This window comes from Camellia sinensis, chromosome 9, assembly GCF_055761805.1.
Source record: "Camellia sinensis isolate YWXY chromosome 9, ASM5576180v1, whole genome shotgun sequence".
Taxonomy (NCBI): domain Eukaryota; kingdom Viridiplantae; phylum Streptophyta; class Magnoliopsida; order Ericales; family Theaceae; genus Camellia; species Camellia sinensis.
Genome location: NC_138969.1, coordinates 31,125,119 through 31,140,221, shown reverse-complemented (window position 1 = coordinate 31,140,221; position 15,103 = coordinate 31,125,119). Strand labels below are relative to the sequence as shown.

The window sequence follows — 15,103 nt, the reverse complement described above, 5'->3', positions numbered from 1 at the left end:
TAATGAAATCGATAAATCATGCGGTCTACGCAATCAAGACATGCGGTCTACGCAGGTAGTGAAATCGATAAATCATGCGGTCTACGCAATCAAGACATGCGGTCTACGCAAGTAATGAGATCGATAAATCATGCGGTCTACGCAATCAAGACATGCGGTCTACGCAGGTAATGAAATCGATAAATCATGCGGTCTACGCAATCAAGACATGCGGTCTATGCAGGTAATGAAATCGATAAATCATGTGGTCTACGCAATCAAGACATGCGGTCTACGCAGGTAATGAAATCGATAAATCATGCGGTCTACGCAATCAAGACATGCGGTCTACGCAGGTAATGAAATTAAGCATGCGGTCTACGCAATCAAAACATGCGATCTACGCAGGTAATGAAATTAAGCATGCGGTCTACGCAATCAAAACATGCGGTCTACGCAGGTAATGAAATTAAACAAACATGCGGTCTACGCAATCAAAAACATGCGGTCTACGCAGGTAATGAAATTAAGAATGCGGTCTACGCAAGGAAAGAAATTGAACAACTATGCGGTCTACGCAAGCAATACATGCGATCTACGCAGGTAAAGAAATTTAGCATGCGGTCTACGCAATCAAAACATGCGGTCTACGCAAGTAAAGAATTGAGATGCGGTCTACGCAAGTAATGGAACTAAACATGCATGACAATGCAAAATGCAATGAGATGCGCAAAACAGCGCGACAATTTTGAAATGCACAAAACAGTGCGATGCGCAGAACAGCGCGAGGTTTGAAACGCACAAAACAGTGCGATGCCAAGTGTGACATGCATGCCACACGGAATGTAAATGGGCTTGAATGCGCAACAACGCACGTATTCCAGAATGCATGACAATGCATGGAATGGAAATGCAATGATGATGCATGAGAAATGTGCACGACAATGCAAAGGGGTGCGTGTTGCAACGCATGTAACACGTGCACAACAATGCAAATGTGTGGCGCGCGACAGCGCGATGTAATGCACCGAAGTAGTGTGATGAACTTGTGCAACACAGATGGGGTAGCTTTTGAATTTAAAAGGATACAAAAAGGATACACCTTGCACGAATTTGAGTGCCACGCACTGGAGACACGGCCCGTGGTCAGAACGGAGGCCGGTTGAGCGTCGGAGATGCACTTTCTTGCACTTTCTTCAGCTATGAAGACCCAAAACAGCTCAAATGGCCTAAACAAGGCTGTGGGAACCCCACCGGCCGAAAGATGATGCCACCGACTGGCCATCGACACAAAACAATTCCATCGGCACAAAAAAGTGCCGGCCGGCACAAAACATTGCCGACCGGCAAACAGTTGCTGATGCGGGGCAGTTTTGACTTTTCACCTTGGGTGTTATAAAATAGGGCTTCAAGCCCTATTCCTTCACTTCTCCACCGCCGAAAACCCTTGTTCTCTCTCTCTAGAGCGTTTCTTTCTCATTTTTCGCCCGTTTCTTCACGTTCTACGCTTGTTTCGTCGTCGGATTCGCGTTTCTCTTCGCGTTTCGGACATTTTCCACCGATCACATTTTCGTTTCGGTGCCTCGTTTGGCGTTCTTGCCTTTTCGGGGTTTGTTCCCCTCACTTTCCTCTTCATTCCTGTGCCTTTTCACATTCCGGCCTTCCCGGCCATTTCCGACCCTCTCGGGATTGACTTTTTGGTTGACTCTTCGTATTCGGACCCGGTTTTCCTTTTCCGGGCCATTTTCACATCATTCTCTACATGGCGGATGACATTCCACGTGGCGGGACTCCCCCGGACCACGAGATGGATCCCGGGGTCGAGCTCTTACCACTGAGCGAGCGCCCGTTCGACCCGGCGACCTACCGGCCGGCGATCCATGTTCTGCCTCCCGACGGCCTGCGACAGTTCCGGAGCTTCGAGAGGCATGTGGCGCCTGAGCTACTACTGCGTGAGCCTACCTCCCACCTTTCATTCGGCACTTTCGAGGTAACTCTCTTTCTTCTGCTTTTCTTTCTGCAATGTAGGATACAAAACTGCCGCAGCTAGTTGTATTCTTTAACTGCTGAAAACTGATATGCTGTAGACTGTAGTTGACTGTAAACATACATACAACTGATATCTGCTTGAGACTGACACATGCACACACACTGCACTAGCCCTGAATCATTCAAACACACTGCACTCACTGTATTCTACTGCATACACACTGGCACCCAGTATTTGTCTGAATCTATTGAATTTGCACACATGCTATATCTGTTCTGAAACGCCCGAACATGCTGACACATCACACGTATTTCACTGTAAGCACACCGGCACCCGGTATTTGCCTGAATCTGTCCAACTTGCACACATGCTTTATCTGCTTTTTCAAAACCGCATTTTGAATGTTGTCTTGCAATTGTTATTTTCTGTTTACAGGAGGGTTCCCATACCATTCGCGGGTATGGGAATACTGGTGCACGGGAGTGGTATGATGAGCTCCCTGACGCAGTCCGACGCATCGTGGACCGGGCGGGCTTCGGCACCTTCTGCCGAGGGCTCTCCAGATTGTCCACATGCAGACCTCTCCTGGCCGCTCTGGCGGAGAGGTGGTGGGACACCACCGATTCTTTTCATTTCTCTGCAGCAGGGGATATGACGATGACCCCTCATGATTTCTCGATGCTCACAGGCATCGGGGTAGGGGGTGATCCGATCCCATTTGACATCGCGATGGATGAGTGGACCGCCGCTCAGGTCCATCTACTGGGGGAGGCGCCACCCCTAGCTCGCCCAGGTTTCATCCGATACTCCTGGTTTGAGGTCCAGTTTCGAGTCCAGCCCGTGTTGGAGGAGGAGGCGCAGATGATCCCGGAGGACGTGGAGAGGTATGCTCGCGGCTTCCTCATGTTCCTGTTCGGGACTACCATTTTCGCCGATCGGGCGAACACCGTGCCTCTTTGTCTTCTCAGCGCACTGGTGGACGTCCGGGACATTCTGCACTATGACTGGGGCGGCACCGCTCTGGCCACCCTTTACGGGTACATGAGCTCGGCTTCGCGCGGCAGCGGCCAGCTACTCGGAGGCTACTGGCGGGCTTGGGAGGTACATTTCTTCTCCGCTTTTTCATTTCTGTCTCATACTTTCTGTACTCTGTACACTGCACACACTGTAGTCTGCTCTATACTTGCTGTATACTGTACACACGGCACACACATACATTCTGCTTTACACTGACTGTACACTGCTCACACTGTACACTGCACATAATACACTGCACAACACACGGCTCTGCCATTTCTGCTTTATTTGATGGTCATACTGACATCTGTTTTGCAGTTGTGGGTTTACGCCTACTTTCCTAGGCTTGCCCCCGTGCCAGTTGCGGAGACTCCCCTGGCCGTCCCGTTTTCGAGTCGTTTCGACGGGAGATGCACCCGGCGACCACGGGAGACATTCGGCTTCTTCCGCCGATATTTCGACACCATCACCCCCGCGGAGGTATGCTTTACTTTCAGTTCATTTAAGCTTCGCTTTTCAACTGTATATTTCAATAACAGTAGATAACAAACTGTCTGTCATTTTCAGATCACTTGGCGGCCGTGGGCTCCTATGCCAGCGGCGGTGCGGGGTCGGTTCCCTGGTGCGGAGGAGACCTCGCGTTTTCGGATTTTGCTTGAGGGCCCGGTCTGTCGGGCTTGGTACCTGGGGGAGCGTTTTCTACACCAGACCCTAGGGTTACCTGAGCAGATAGTCCCGGTTCCCCCTCCTGCAGACATGAGGGAGACCAAGGGGCTCACCACTGAGTAGCTGGATGATTACTCCATCGGCTGGGAGGAGGCCGGCTTCCGAGGCACCGACAACTATCAGGAGTACGTGCGGACGTACCTGATGCGCCCCCTGAGCGGCCGTCGAGCAGAGGGGGCCAGGCCTGTGGCATCAGCGGCTGGGGCCGGAGCGGGAGCAGGAGTAGGGGCTGCAAGGAGGGCCCGAGTCCGTGGTAGGGGCGGAGTGCAGGGAGGACGGGGGGCTGGCTGGCCTGCCCTGCCCGCTGTACTAACTTTCCAGGGGCAGGGTGGGTCGACCTATCAGATCCCCTTCGCCCCTCCACCGGCTGGTCACGAGTTCATTGATGTCCCCGACCTACCTCCGGTATGTTCTACTGCATTTTTGTACAGTCATTCATCTCAGTTTATTTCATATTCCACAGAATACCAATGCATCTGATTCTTTTGCAGGCTTCTTCTGAGTACACCCGTCGGTCGTTGGCGATGAATGCCTCGATGATGGGGATGCTCCAGCGGACATTTGACCTTCTAGCCGTCTACAGCATACCGGTATGTCCTTCTGACATTGGCCTCAAACCATTCATACACTGCTTTACATAATCTGATGCACGGCACAACACCTGATACACTGATCTCACAGTATCTGAGCACTGCATACACTGCATTTTGCACCGTACCCTGTACTGATAAACTGCTCACGGCATTCTTACACTGTATTCACACACTGCATTCTGCATTGCTAAACTGCTCACGACACTCTTACACTGTACTCATACACTGCATTCTGCACCTTTAAACTGTTCACAGTGTACTGATGCATTTCCCTTTTTGTGAACTTTTCAGCCTCCTTTCCAGATTCCCATGGCAGGAGGTGCTCCAGCTAGACCTTCTGTCCCTGCTCGGAGGAGAGATGAGGAGGGCAGGATATTTCCCCGTACCAGGGGAGGGCGTACTCACGTCGGGAGTAGCTCGCGAGCTCCAGTCCCGGACGATGATGATGACGAGGAGTCAGAGGCGGAGGCAGAGTCATCGGAGGAGGAGACCGGAGACGGTTCTAGCTCGGGCTCTGACGACGATGCTGATGATGCTCCTGGACCTTCGTCCAGGAAGAGGACCAGGACGGACTGACAGCCCTTGGAGTCGCTGGACATAGATGCAGATTTTTGCTATCTTTTCTTTCTTTCTTTGTACTTTTCTTTTTGTTGGTAGATAGATTACCTTGTACTGCCGCAGGCAGATTTTTGTTTCCAAAACTTGTACATTTGAAAAGGTAAGTAAATGAAACAGACTTTTTATCTGAAAAAGTGTTTACATTTACACATTTCATGCATTGCATCGCATCTCATCATGTTACACCTCAATGTAAATGGAACTGATTGGCTGTCTGAAAATTGAACACTTGCACTGTAATAATCAGATAACTAAACAGCCAACAGCAAGATAACCCAAGCAACCCACTGCCTGATTCTTGAACACACAGCCCTTACTCTGTTGGGGATTAATCTGCACACAGCCCATAACACAGCATTCGATTCATTCTGCACACGGCAAATTCTCAAACAAGCAGCTCAATCTGACAGGACGGACCTTAAAGATGGAACCGGTTGGAGTCGAAATGCGTTCAAATGTAGAGAATGGCACAGCATTCTAAGCATAAACGATTTTTTTGAAATCGAATGAGGGTTTTTCAAACCGGGATATCGAGCCTACAACTGAACATAGCGGGGAGGACTCAAATATAAAGGTACACGACCTAAACACAACGAGACACGCTCGGGAGAGACTCAAAACAAAAGACGAGACCGTCGAATGAAAGAGACACGACACACAGACGCGTAAACGAAGATGGGAGACCTCGGACCACGAGGAGCCAGCTCAATCTGGGTATTGTTTCCCACCCTTTCTGATTTGTGATCCTCACATCACTTGACTCTCAAGCTCGGATTTTCTCTCAAAACTCTTTTCCTCACTTTTCTCTCAACTTACACCTCTCTATTCTTCATATCTCTCATTCTCCATCCCTCCCCGGGGTGATTAATGGATGAACAGGAAGTTGCGGGTTCACGCCCGATGCCGTTAGCTCACCGCTATTTCTTCTGGCGGGCAGAGCGCTCTTCTGGCAAGTACGTCGGTGACGGGGGAAAGACAGAACGCCTGGCTCAACTGTGCCCCTAGTTCATCATTTTAACCATTCTTTGTTTTTGCTTTCTACTAAAACAGTTTTGATCAAAATGAGAGTCGGATTAACGTACTTGTTCAATTTTTGATTTGAAAAGCATGCAAGTCAGGCAGCAAGCACTGAAAATTTTCCTTTTTGGGTCCAAGACAATGGTCCGATTTTGGAAAAATGAAATAGTTTTCGAGAAAATAGTCAACCTCAGTAAAAATTTTCAAAAACTATTTTTCAAACAGCTGATGCTCGACAAGCATGGAGCTTACCCTTTGAGATGCGCAACCTCAGATCGGAGGCAATGGAAAATTGCCCCTGGTTTAAAGGGGGTGGGAGGCAACGGAAAGTTGCCCCTAGTTTGAATGGCGTCTCACGACGGCTTGTGGCAACGGAAAGTTGCCCCTTGTTTGGGATGGTGCCGCAGCAATCCGCAGAAAGTCTTCATTGGCGGTGGTCGAGCTCTTGGACACAGCGATGACGAAGACGGTCACAACACATATATGGACACAATCACCTTTGGAGGGTGTTGGCCACTGGACTTTGGGGATGAAATCGAAACCATTGCATGGACTGAGACGCTTATGAAAGCGTTGGGGGCTGGACTTCATGATGAAGTTGCCTACGTATCCCAAACATGGGAATCAAGCCTTATGTAGTTCCGGTTAAGGTCCACTCGGGTATTTTAACCTTCACTTTGTTTGGCTCTCACTTTTGCCAAGGCGCCCAATGCGGGTTTTCAACCTTGCGAGCTTCTTTTCATTTTCTATTTCTTTTTTCTTTTTTTTTTGCTTCTTTTTTCTTTTTTTCTTTTTCAATCTTTCTTTTTGTATTTTTCTCTTTTTTTGTATTTTTCTCTTGCTCTAACTTTTGCCTGGGCCGCCCTTCCGGGTTTTCGGCCCAGCGAGCCTCTCAAAGGGTAAAAGTGTAGCAAGTCCATGCCAAATGGTTTTTGAAATTGGAGCCTCTCTGTGTCTAGGAGAACGGCTGTTGCACTGATTTGCGGAGAATCCATCAAGGTTGCTCCACGAGCTTCTTCCGGCGAGATCTACTCCTTCTGATTTGGCTTTGATGCTTCTTGATCGAAGGCTACCTCAAAACTGGCCACACGGGCCTTTCATGGCGTTTGTCTGTTGAACCTTTTGAACATTCTGAACGGGTTCAAGGTCGGAAAACAAACAGGTTGGATCTTGAGGCTGAGAGCGATCCTAGGCTGCGCGACCTCAAGAGCGATTCCACACAGGTCTTCGCAGGGCCGCGTAAAACATTTGCTTTTGAAAGTTTTTAAGAAGGAGACGAATCGCTCGCGCCGAAGATAGTGCGGAACCAATCTGGATCAGGCCAGGATCCTTCTCAGTACTCACGCCGACAAGCATGGCTTTATTCATAAAAAGGCTTAGCACGCCTCTCTTTCTCTCAAAATGATCAAAATTTTACAAAACCCGAGGAATTCCTTCCTCTTCGTTTTCATCACCACAGTGTTCAAAAGTTTGTTTTTTTTTGAAAAACTTAGGTTAATGCAATGAGTTTGGCACACAGGAGAGCAGGCGAGATGTACTGTCAGCCCGATCAAATTCTCTGGTCCTTATGCTGAAAGCAAGCATGAAGTTGAGATAGCAACAGCTGTTTTGATCGGCTTTGTTGGTGCAACTGGCCCCTCGGCAGAAACAGACTCAAAACAAAAACAGATAATAATTATAAAACAAAATGGTGTTCGAGGCAACAACCCCAGAATCACCAGGTATTATATACAACGGGGACTGACTCGATACAACCCGACAGACCCTTAAGCAAAAAAGACTGACTCAAGACAAAGAGACAGACTCAAAACAAAAGACTGACTCGACATCTAAGCCAAGATTTACAAAACTCGGTTTCACCGATGCTCAAAAATGCGTGCCAGACGCTTCATCAAAAATGTACCAAATGTTGCCCGCAGGCGGTTCACTTTACATACTCGCAGTATCTGAGCCCTCGAAATCCAACAACTGAGTGGTGACGGGCTTGCCTGAGGTAGGTGGTAGGATAACCTTGTTATCAATCAAATCCTGCACTTCATGACGAAGGCGGGAACATCCATCGGTACTGTGACCGGACTGTTGATGGTACGCGCAGTACAAGGTAGCATCATGAGTGGTGGGGAGATTCTTCGGGAGTGGCCGGGGCTCCAAAGGCTTAAGATGCCCATTCTTCACCAATATTAGCAATGCCCTAGACAAAGGCATGTGGAGGTCATGAAAGACCCTGCGCCCTCGGGGCAGGTACTTTGCAGTTTGAGGATTCTTGCCAGATGCGCTGGCGAAAGGATCAGCTGGCGCTGCCTTGGCTTTTTGAACCTTTCCCGATGTAGGAGTGGGAGCTACTGGAATTGTCTGGGCATGACGGGGCCCATCCCGGTTTTCTGTCTGGCTTGAACTGCCCTTGGTTGGAGCGGGGAAAGTATCATCTACAGCTTTGGTCACTATTGCAGATGTTTGTTGCTTGTTCATCCCTCTGGCCTTCAAAGCCTCGACTGCCCACAGCAGTTGCTCAATGGGGTCGGCGTCTATCTTTGCCTTGTCCTTTCCCCTGGCCTCAGCCTGATCGAGGGTCTGGGTTGGTGCTGGCATGTTGTGGCTATAGCCGGAAGCCACCTCCGGCTGGCTGAGCTCTATCACAATCCGCCCCAGTAGCGGGGGCTCCTGTGGTACGAAATTCCCGGCATACGGCGCCGCTGGCGGTGAAGCCGACATTCCATAGGTGAGGTCTGCCACAGACCTTTGGAGATCGCCTATCATCCCCATTAATTCGAAAGTGGTGGGCTCACGAGCCTGGTATAACTGGGGAGCCCAGACCGGGTGCACAACGGGTGACCTGGGCGGATATGACATACTGATGCTGGCCTCATTCTGCGGAGTGGTTCCCTGTTCCGATGCAGCCGTCATAACCACAATTTCTTCTGAACTTTGTGTCGCCATAAATCTTGCCTCAGCAAGGGGAGACACTGACTGTTCTGTATCAACTCTGCAACTCTCTGAACTGAAAGAAAAACAGACAGCATTTCAGCCCAAACTGATCAAACACGGGTGTAGCCAAACAACTGTACCCTCCCGCTGATCACTGTTCCCAGATTTCTGTTCCCAAAATACTGAATCTGATACCCGCGGATAACTGATTCTCAACAATACTGATTCTGGCGCCTTCGGGCCCGATACTCAAACTCGCAAACTGGTATATGCGTTCCTGTAGAGATACACTCTAAAAGCACATAGCAAATAAAGAGAGCTCAATCACCCCTATGTTGGGGTAGGGTTTCCCTGTCCTATTTTGTCAGGAACTAGGGTTTCACTACGCACACAGCGGTTTCAAACAACTTAGCATCGGGTAAGCAACCTGTCCTAGCTTGGAATGGTCACTATGGTTCCGAATATGCACTAGGTCGAATGGTCAAAAGGGTGCCCCGGGTAAACCGGGGTTTGTGTTCCCATGCTGTCAGAGCCCATAGCCGGTCAGCCTTATGGACATGTCTTGACAAGACAAGCCTCCGACAAACCGTTCAGGAATGGCAGATGGCAAACACTGTGTTCCTAGGCGCACCAATGCACATGCAATGCAAAGAAACACATAAATGAGATCAAAACAGGATATCACGAGTTCGAGTCAAACTCTCTAAAAATCCCCAGCAGAGTCGCCAGAAACTGTAACATGTCCGCGGGGGGGACCTCGCTGCTACAGTTTGGACTCGACTTGTGTCACGGTTCTTAATCTGAACCAAAGAGTCCAAATCTGGCAAATCGTTTTGAGAAACAGATTTTTGAAAAAGTAGTGCCAAACATGGACTGCTTTGCCAGATACAGAGTCGCCACCTAAATATTTTTAAAATGGGAAAATTTAGGAAACCCTGACTCGGTGCCGAAGGCCACGTGTCCGTCATCACCGGAGTTGTCTCGGCTCGGGAGCTTGGGTACGATCGGGGAAGGTCAGCTATGAGCACCCCCTTTCGCCCGGTCCGAAGACCGGCCTCTACTAACCGTGATATCCAATTTTGAAAACGTTATGTGTTCTTATTCCAATTATTAGCCTAGAATTACTATGTTATGCGCGCAGCAAACAAGTATAGACTAGATTGCCTAATTTGGAAATAAACATTGCATATCCGTTTGGTTTGAAAATGCTTTGGAATTTGCTACTCGCAAGTAGGCTAAAATACGGATTTCAACGAGTTTTTCCAACTCAAACAATCCGGCCTTCACCCACAGGCATTCAAAACAGTTTAACACATAAGCATCTAGCCACATGTTAAGCATGCTGTCATGGTAACATTCACACTCATGCGATATGCTAAAGCGGAAATACTTACATAGTACTCCGTGCCAAAACAAAGAACTTGTTAGCAAACATGCATGATCCAAGTCCATGTGAAATGCCTAATGCGTCGCATACAAAATATTGCTAGAATAGGCTCGGCTATCCTAAACATGTCATGTGAAAATGCACAATTATCACGTATTCAGTTTTTGATTTGAAAAACATATGCGGTTAGCATGATGTACCGAGCCTAATGCATGTAATACAAATGCATGGATGCACACATGCATAGCATAAGGTATGCTAAATTGAACGTGCCCTAATCTACCATCGTAAGCAGGTAAATAAAAGGGAAGAAAGACGTGAGGTCGGAAGACATACACACACTCACGCACACTTATTACAGATTTGCCCTTGCTCGGAGGGACCAAAATAATAATACAAATTAATTAACTACACTAGCTAATTAATATTACAAATTAACTAATTTAAATAACAAATTGAATAAATTAAATAAAGCGGGAAAACGCCTCGGGAAGCGCGCCACCATGCGCAAGCTGCCTCTGTTTTCCTTCCTTTCTTCCTCTGGAGGCTGTCAAAGCCTCAGGACTGCATCCTTGGACAGAGGGGGTCATCACCGGCTAGATGAAATTTCCACCGGCAGTGTTGTATGGCCATCGGCACAAAGTTGAAGCTGTCGGCAGAGAAAATGGTGCCGGTCGGCACATTACACTGCCGGTCGGCAGAGTATTCCTGCAGAACCTGCAACTCACAGCAACAGAGGGCAAAACAAGGCATGGCAGCATATTTCAAGGCATGTATGCATCAACCATGTCTCTTATCATTGTGATAACTCAAAGGGACATGTGCCTCGGTTCTCGGACCACCAATCACGCATTTCTATGCATGATGGCCCAAAGAACCAAGTATGCAACTTTGGTTTCAAATGCAATGCAAACCAATCAAACAAAACTCCCAATCCCTATCACCCAAGTCAAGGGACAAGGAATGCATGCAAGATGCAATGCAACCTAGGCATAAAAGCTAAGGATGCAACATGGCATGGCAAAGCACTTATGCAATCATGCAAGCATACATATGGCAATGCAAATGGATGGCAAAGATGGACTTAAACATGAATTAGGCGACTCTAAAATAGGCCTAAAACAGTAGCCATGAGTGCTAAAGAGTGAGGGCTAAGTGGCATACACACACACATGCACATAAGGGCCAACACTTAAGCACAAAACGAGCAACATTCAAGCACACTTGAAAGGAGGAATCATGGACTAATTAGCAAGCAACATGAGCCCTAAAATCATGTTATAAAATGATGCCAAATCAAGTTATAAATCAAGCCAAAACATGCAACGAATAGTCCAAGTGTTCAAGGCAAATCAATAAGGCATTGAACTACACTTATCATGACCAAACATGGCATGCATTAAACAACTAAAAACAGATTTTTAGCATGTTAAAGCAAGGCCAAAGGACTCCTTAGATGGCATCTAAGTGGCCCAAATACAAAGGCATACACCATGGCCAAAACATGGAGCATTGCAACACAAGCTTTCAAAGCATTAAAGAGGCATGCAAGGCAATCAAACAAGCATGGAAATGGGACTGAAATAGCATGTAGGATGATTCCAAATCACCAAAACAATGCAAAGATGGCATGCTACACATGCACATACTCAAGGCCAACAAGCCCAAATACAAAGGAGCTATATAATGCATGCAAAGATCAACCCAAACGATTATGGACAGAGCTAAAACATGGCAAAATAAGCACATAATCTTCACAAATGCAAGCCTAAAACATGCTCCAACAAAGGCTAACAACCTAGAACATGTTAAGGCACAAATAAGACATTATATGGCAACTATGCTAAACATGCATGGAGTTCCAAAACCAACTTTAAATCATGTTATATCATGGATATATAAGCATGAAAAACAAACCAAACATGCTCAACACACACTCAAGCATAGGCTTCCTTAAGAAGCCAAAATATGTCCTTTTCAAGGACAACAAGGAGAGGGGGTGGCCCTCTCCTTCTTGGGACTTCAAAGCATCATTTTCACCACTGAAATCCCTCAAGATTTCAGTGGTGAAGAGACCTCAACACCAAAATCCCGGAGCTAGCACAAAATGGCTCAAAATGAGGCCTTTTGAGGCCTAAGGGTGGTCAACAACCCTCAAACAATGAAACACTCTTAATAAACAATAAAGAGGGCTTAAAAATAGAACTTTTTTATGTTATACAATAATCACAAAAACAGCTCTAAGACTAGTAGAAAATCAATGCAAAAATGGGGGAAAAAGGGACTAGTTTCTCACCCTTGTAGTCCTCTTCAACAATGGTGCTCCAATGGCCTCCTTTGGCTTGAACCCAACACCAAAACTTCAAAACACACTCTTTAGAACCTCAGCTCCAAGAGGAAGGTGAAACACTAGGTGTTTGTGTGCAATAGTGAGACACAAAACACCTAGTGTGCAAAATGAGAGGAAAAGAGAGATAGGTGAGTGTATCTAACCCTAACCCTAGGAAAAACCAGAGCTCTCCTCTGTCTTCTCTCCTCAAAAATGTCTAAAGCCTCTTTTTTTGCCTTAGAGAGGGCTCCTCTCTATATGCCTCTTGTAAAGCTTACAAGACAAGCTTTGTAAGAGGGAGATCCCTCCATACACGTGTATGGAGGGGAGCAAAAGCAATACAGCTGTCCAAAAATATCTGCAAAAGCAGATGAATAGCAATCGGCCGGCAAAAAATGCCATCTTGGCCAAAAAGAGTGCCGATCGGCAACAAATAGTGCTGACCGGCAACAAAGAGTGCCGGCCGGCAAACTATATTGCCGGTGGCAGCAAAAACCAGCCGGTGGCATCTAGCCAATGCCGGTGGTGGGTGGGGATGGTCTACAAGCCCCACCCTGCCTCTCAAAGGCAAGACACAAGTGTTTGGTGCAAAACCAGACACTAAACGGTCGAGTTCGGAGATCCTGAGGCAAGGCACGCGAGCCGAGGCTTCCGGGAACTCCAAACGAACACAAACATGGATAATCACCGAGTGTTCAAACGGTGACGCCCAAGTCTTGAGGACGGTCAAAAATGGGGTGTCTACAATCGTATTTCAATACTTATTTGAATACGTGTTTCAAAGCATGTTATCAAATTGTTGCATTCATATGCCATCTTAGATAGCCGAGCCTATTAATTACATTTTGCATGTGTTGCATTAAGCATTTTGTATAGTTAGGACCATGCATTGTTTCTACCTAGCTTTTGTTTTGGCTTGGAGTACTCTGTAAGTTTTACGCTTTAGCATACTTGCATGAGTGTGAGTGATGCCATGTTTCGCATGCTTGCCATGAGGCTATGTGCTTACTTGCTTAACTGCATGAATGCCTGTGAATGAAGGCTTGATTACTTGAATTGGAACAGTTCAACAAGATGTGAGTTTTAAGCCCACTTTGTGAAGTGGCAAAATCATGTTTTTAAGCCCACTTGAGGGTGGCACTTTCAAACCACTTTTCGAAAACAAACACGAGTTGATTTGTTCCAATTCTTGAGACTTTAGTCTATACTTGCTTGTGTGCGTCACATAGTAAAGTTAATTAATAACCAGAATAAGAACACATGGGTTTATAACACAACATATCATGCTTAGTAGTGGCCGATCCTTTGATCGGGTGAGCGGGGGTGCTCATTTTAGGACCTTTCCCTCTCGTACCCAAGTTCCCGAGCCGAGGCAACTTTGGTCATAACGGACACCTGGTCTTTGGCACAAGTCAGGGTTTCCTAAATTTTCCAAAAATAAAATATTTAGGTGGCGACTCTGTAATCTGGCGAAGCAGTCCAGTTTTGGCATTATTTGATTCAAAAAATCTGATTTTCCAAAATGATTTGCCGGATTGGACTTTTTGGTGTTTATCAGTCTCACATTGCACTTTGTGAGATTAGATTCAGAACCGTGACAGGAGTCTGAACTGTAGAAGGACCTATTCGAGCCTCTCCGAAAAGGGGGGCACGAAGAAAGTCGAGTCTACAGTTTCTGGCGACTCTGCTGGGGATTTAGAGAACTTGACTCGAACTCATGATATGTTGTTTTATTTACATTAAATGTGTTTCGTTGCATTTCATTTGCATTGGTGTGCCTAAGTCACAGTGTTTGCCATCTGCTATTCTTGAACGGTTTACCGAAGGCTTGCTTGAAAAAGCATGCCATAAGACTGACCGGTTACGGGCTCTACCACGATGGGAACACAAACCTTGGATCTGGATCACTGCTGTACCGTTTGATCCTCCTTTCACTTCTCGGTGTTAGGAGTGAGAGGTATATTAGTTAGTCTTGCTGAGGCACCCTTTTTTGACCAATTGACCTAGTTGCATATCAGAAGCCATAGAGACTGTTCCAAACTAGGACACGTTGCTCACCCGAATGCAGGATTGTTTGAAACTGCACGCGCGCGTAGTGAAACCCTAGCTCCTAACGAAACTAGGACAGGGAAACCTTACCACATCATGGGGTGTTTTGGCTCTCACTTGCTTGCTATGTGCTGTTAGGGTGTGTCTCTACAGGAATGCATGTATCAGTTGCAAGTCAGGGAATCAGTTTGAGAATATCAGTTTTTGAGGTAGAAATTTGGGGGCAGAAATCAGTGTTTGAGTACAGATTGTTCAACTTATGATTTCAAATATGTGTTGTCTTTATCTAAGCCGAGGTGCTATTTATTTGCTGATTGTTGTTTCCTTTTTGTTTTATTTTTCTTTTGCAAGGTAGTATTTCACAATTGCTTCCGACGAGGCAGTTTCCCCCCGAGCACTCTGGACTAGGGTCAGGAGGATTTACAGATCTGAGGATCTTATTAGTGGACAACCAGTGTTTGCTTCATTACCCC

The 15,103-nt window shown here is 46.9% G+C and overlaps 1 protein-coding gene across 1 annotated transcript; it reads left to right on the top strand.

Moving 5' to 3' along the window:
* The first annotated feature begins 4,243 nt into the window (after window positions 1–4,243).
* Window positions 4,244–5,015, top strand: LOC145799055 (uncharacterized). Its single transcript, XM_082888623.1, has 2 exons — window positions 4,244–4,302; window positions 4,597–5,015. Exons 1-2 carry the CDS (start codon window positions 4,249–4,251, stop codon window positions 4,879–4,881), a joined length of 339 nt encoding a protein of 112 aa, XP_082744749.1. The 5' UTR covers window positions 4,244–4,248; the 3' UTR covers window positions 4,882–5,015.
* The last annotated feature ends 10,088 nt before the right edge of the window (window positions 5,016–15,103 follow it).

Bases quoted from the DNA above. Each gene is read 5' to 3' on its own strand.
- LOC145799055 (XM_082888623.1), top strand. From the start codon at position 4,249: ATGATGGGGATGCTCCAGCGGACATTTGACCTTCTAGCCGTCTACAGC. The intron at 4,303-4,596 runs GTATGTCCTTCT...TGAACTTTTCAG, and splicing joins TAGCCGTCTACAGCATACCG to CCTCCTTTCCAGATTCCCAT.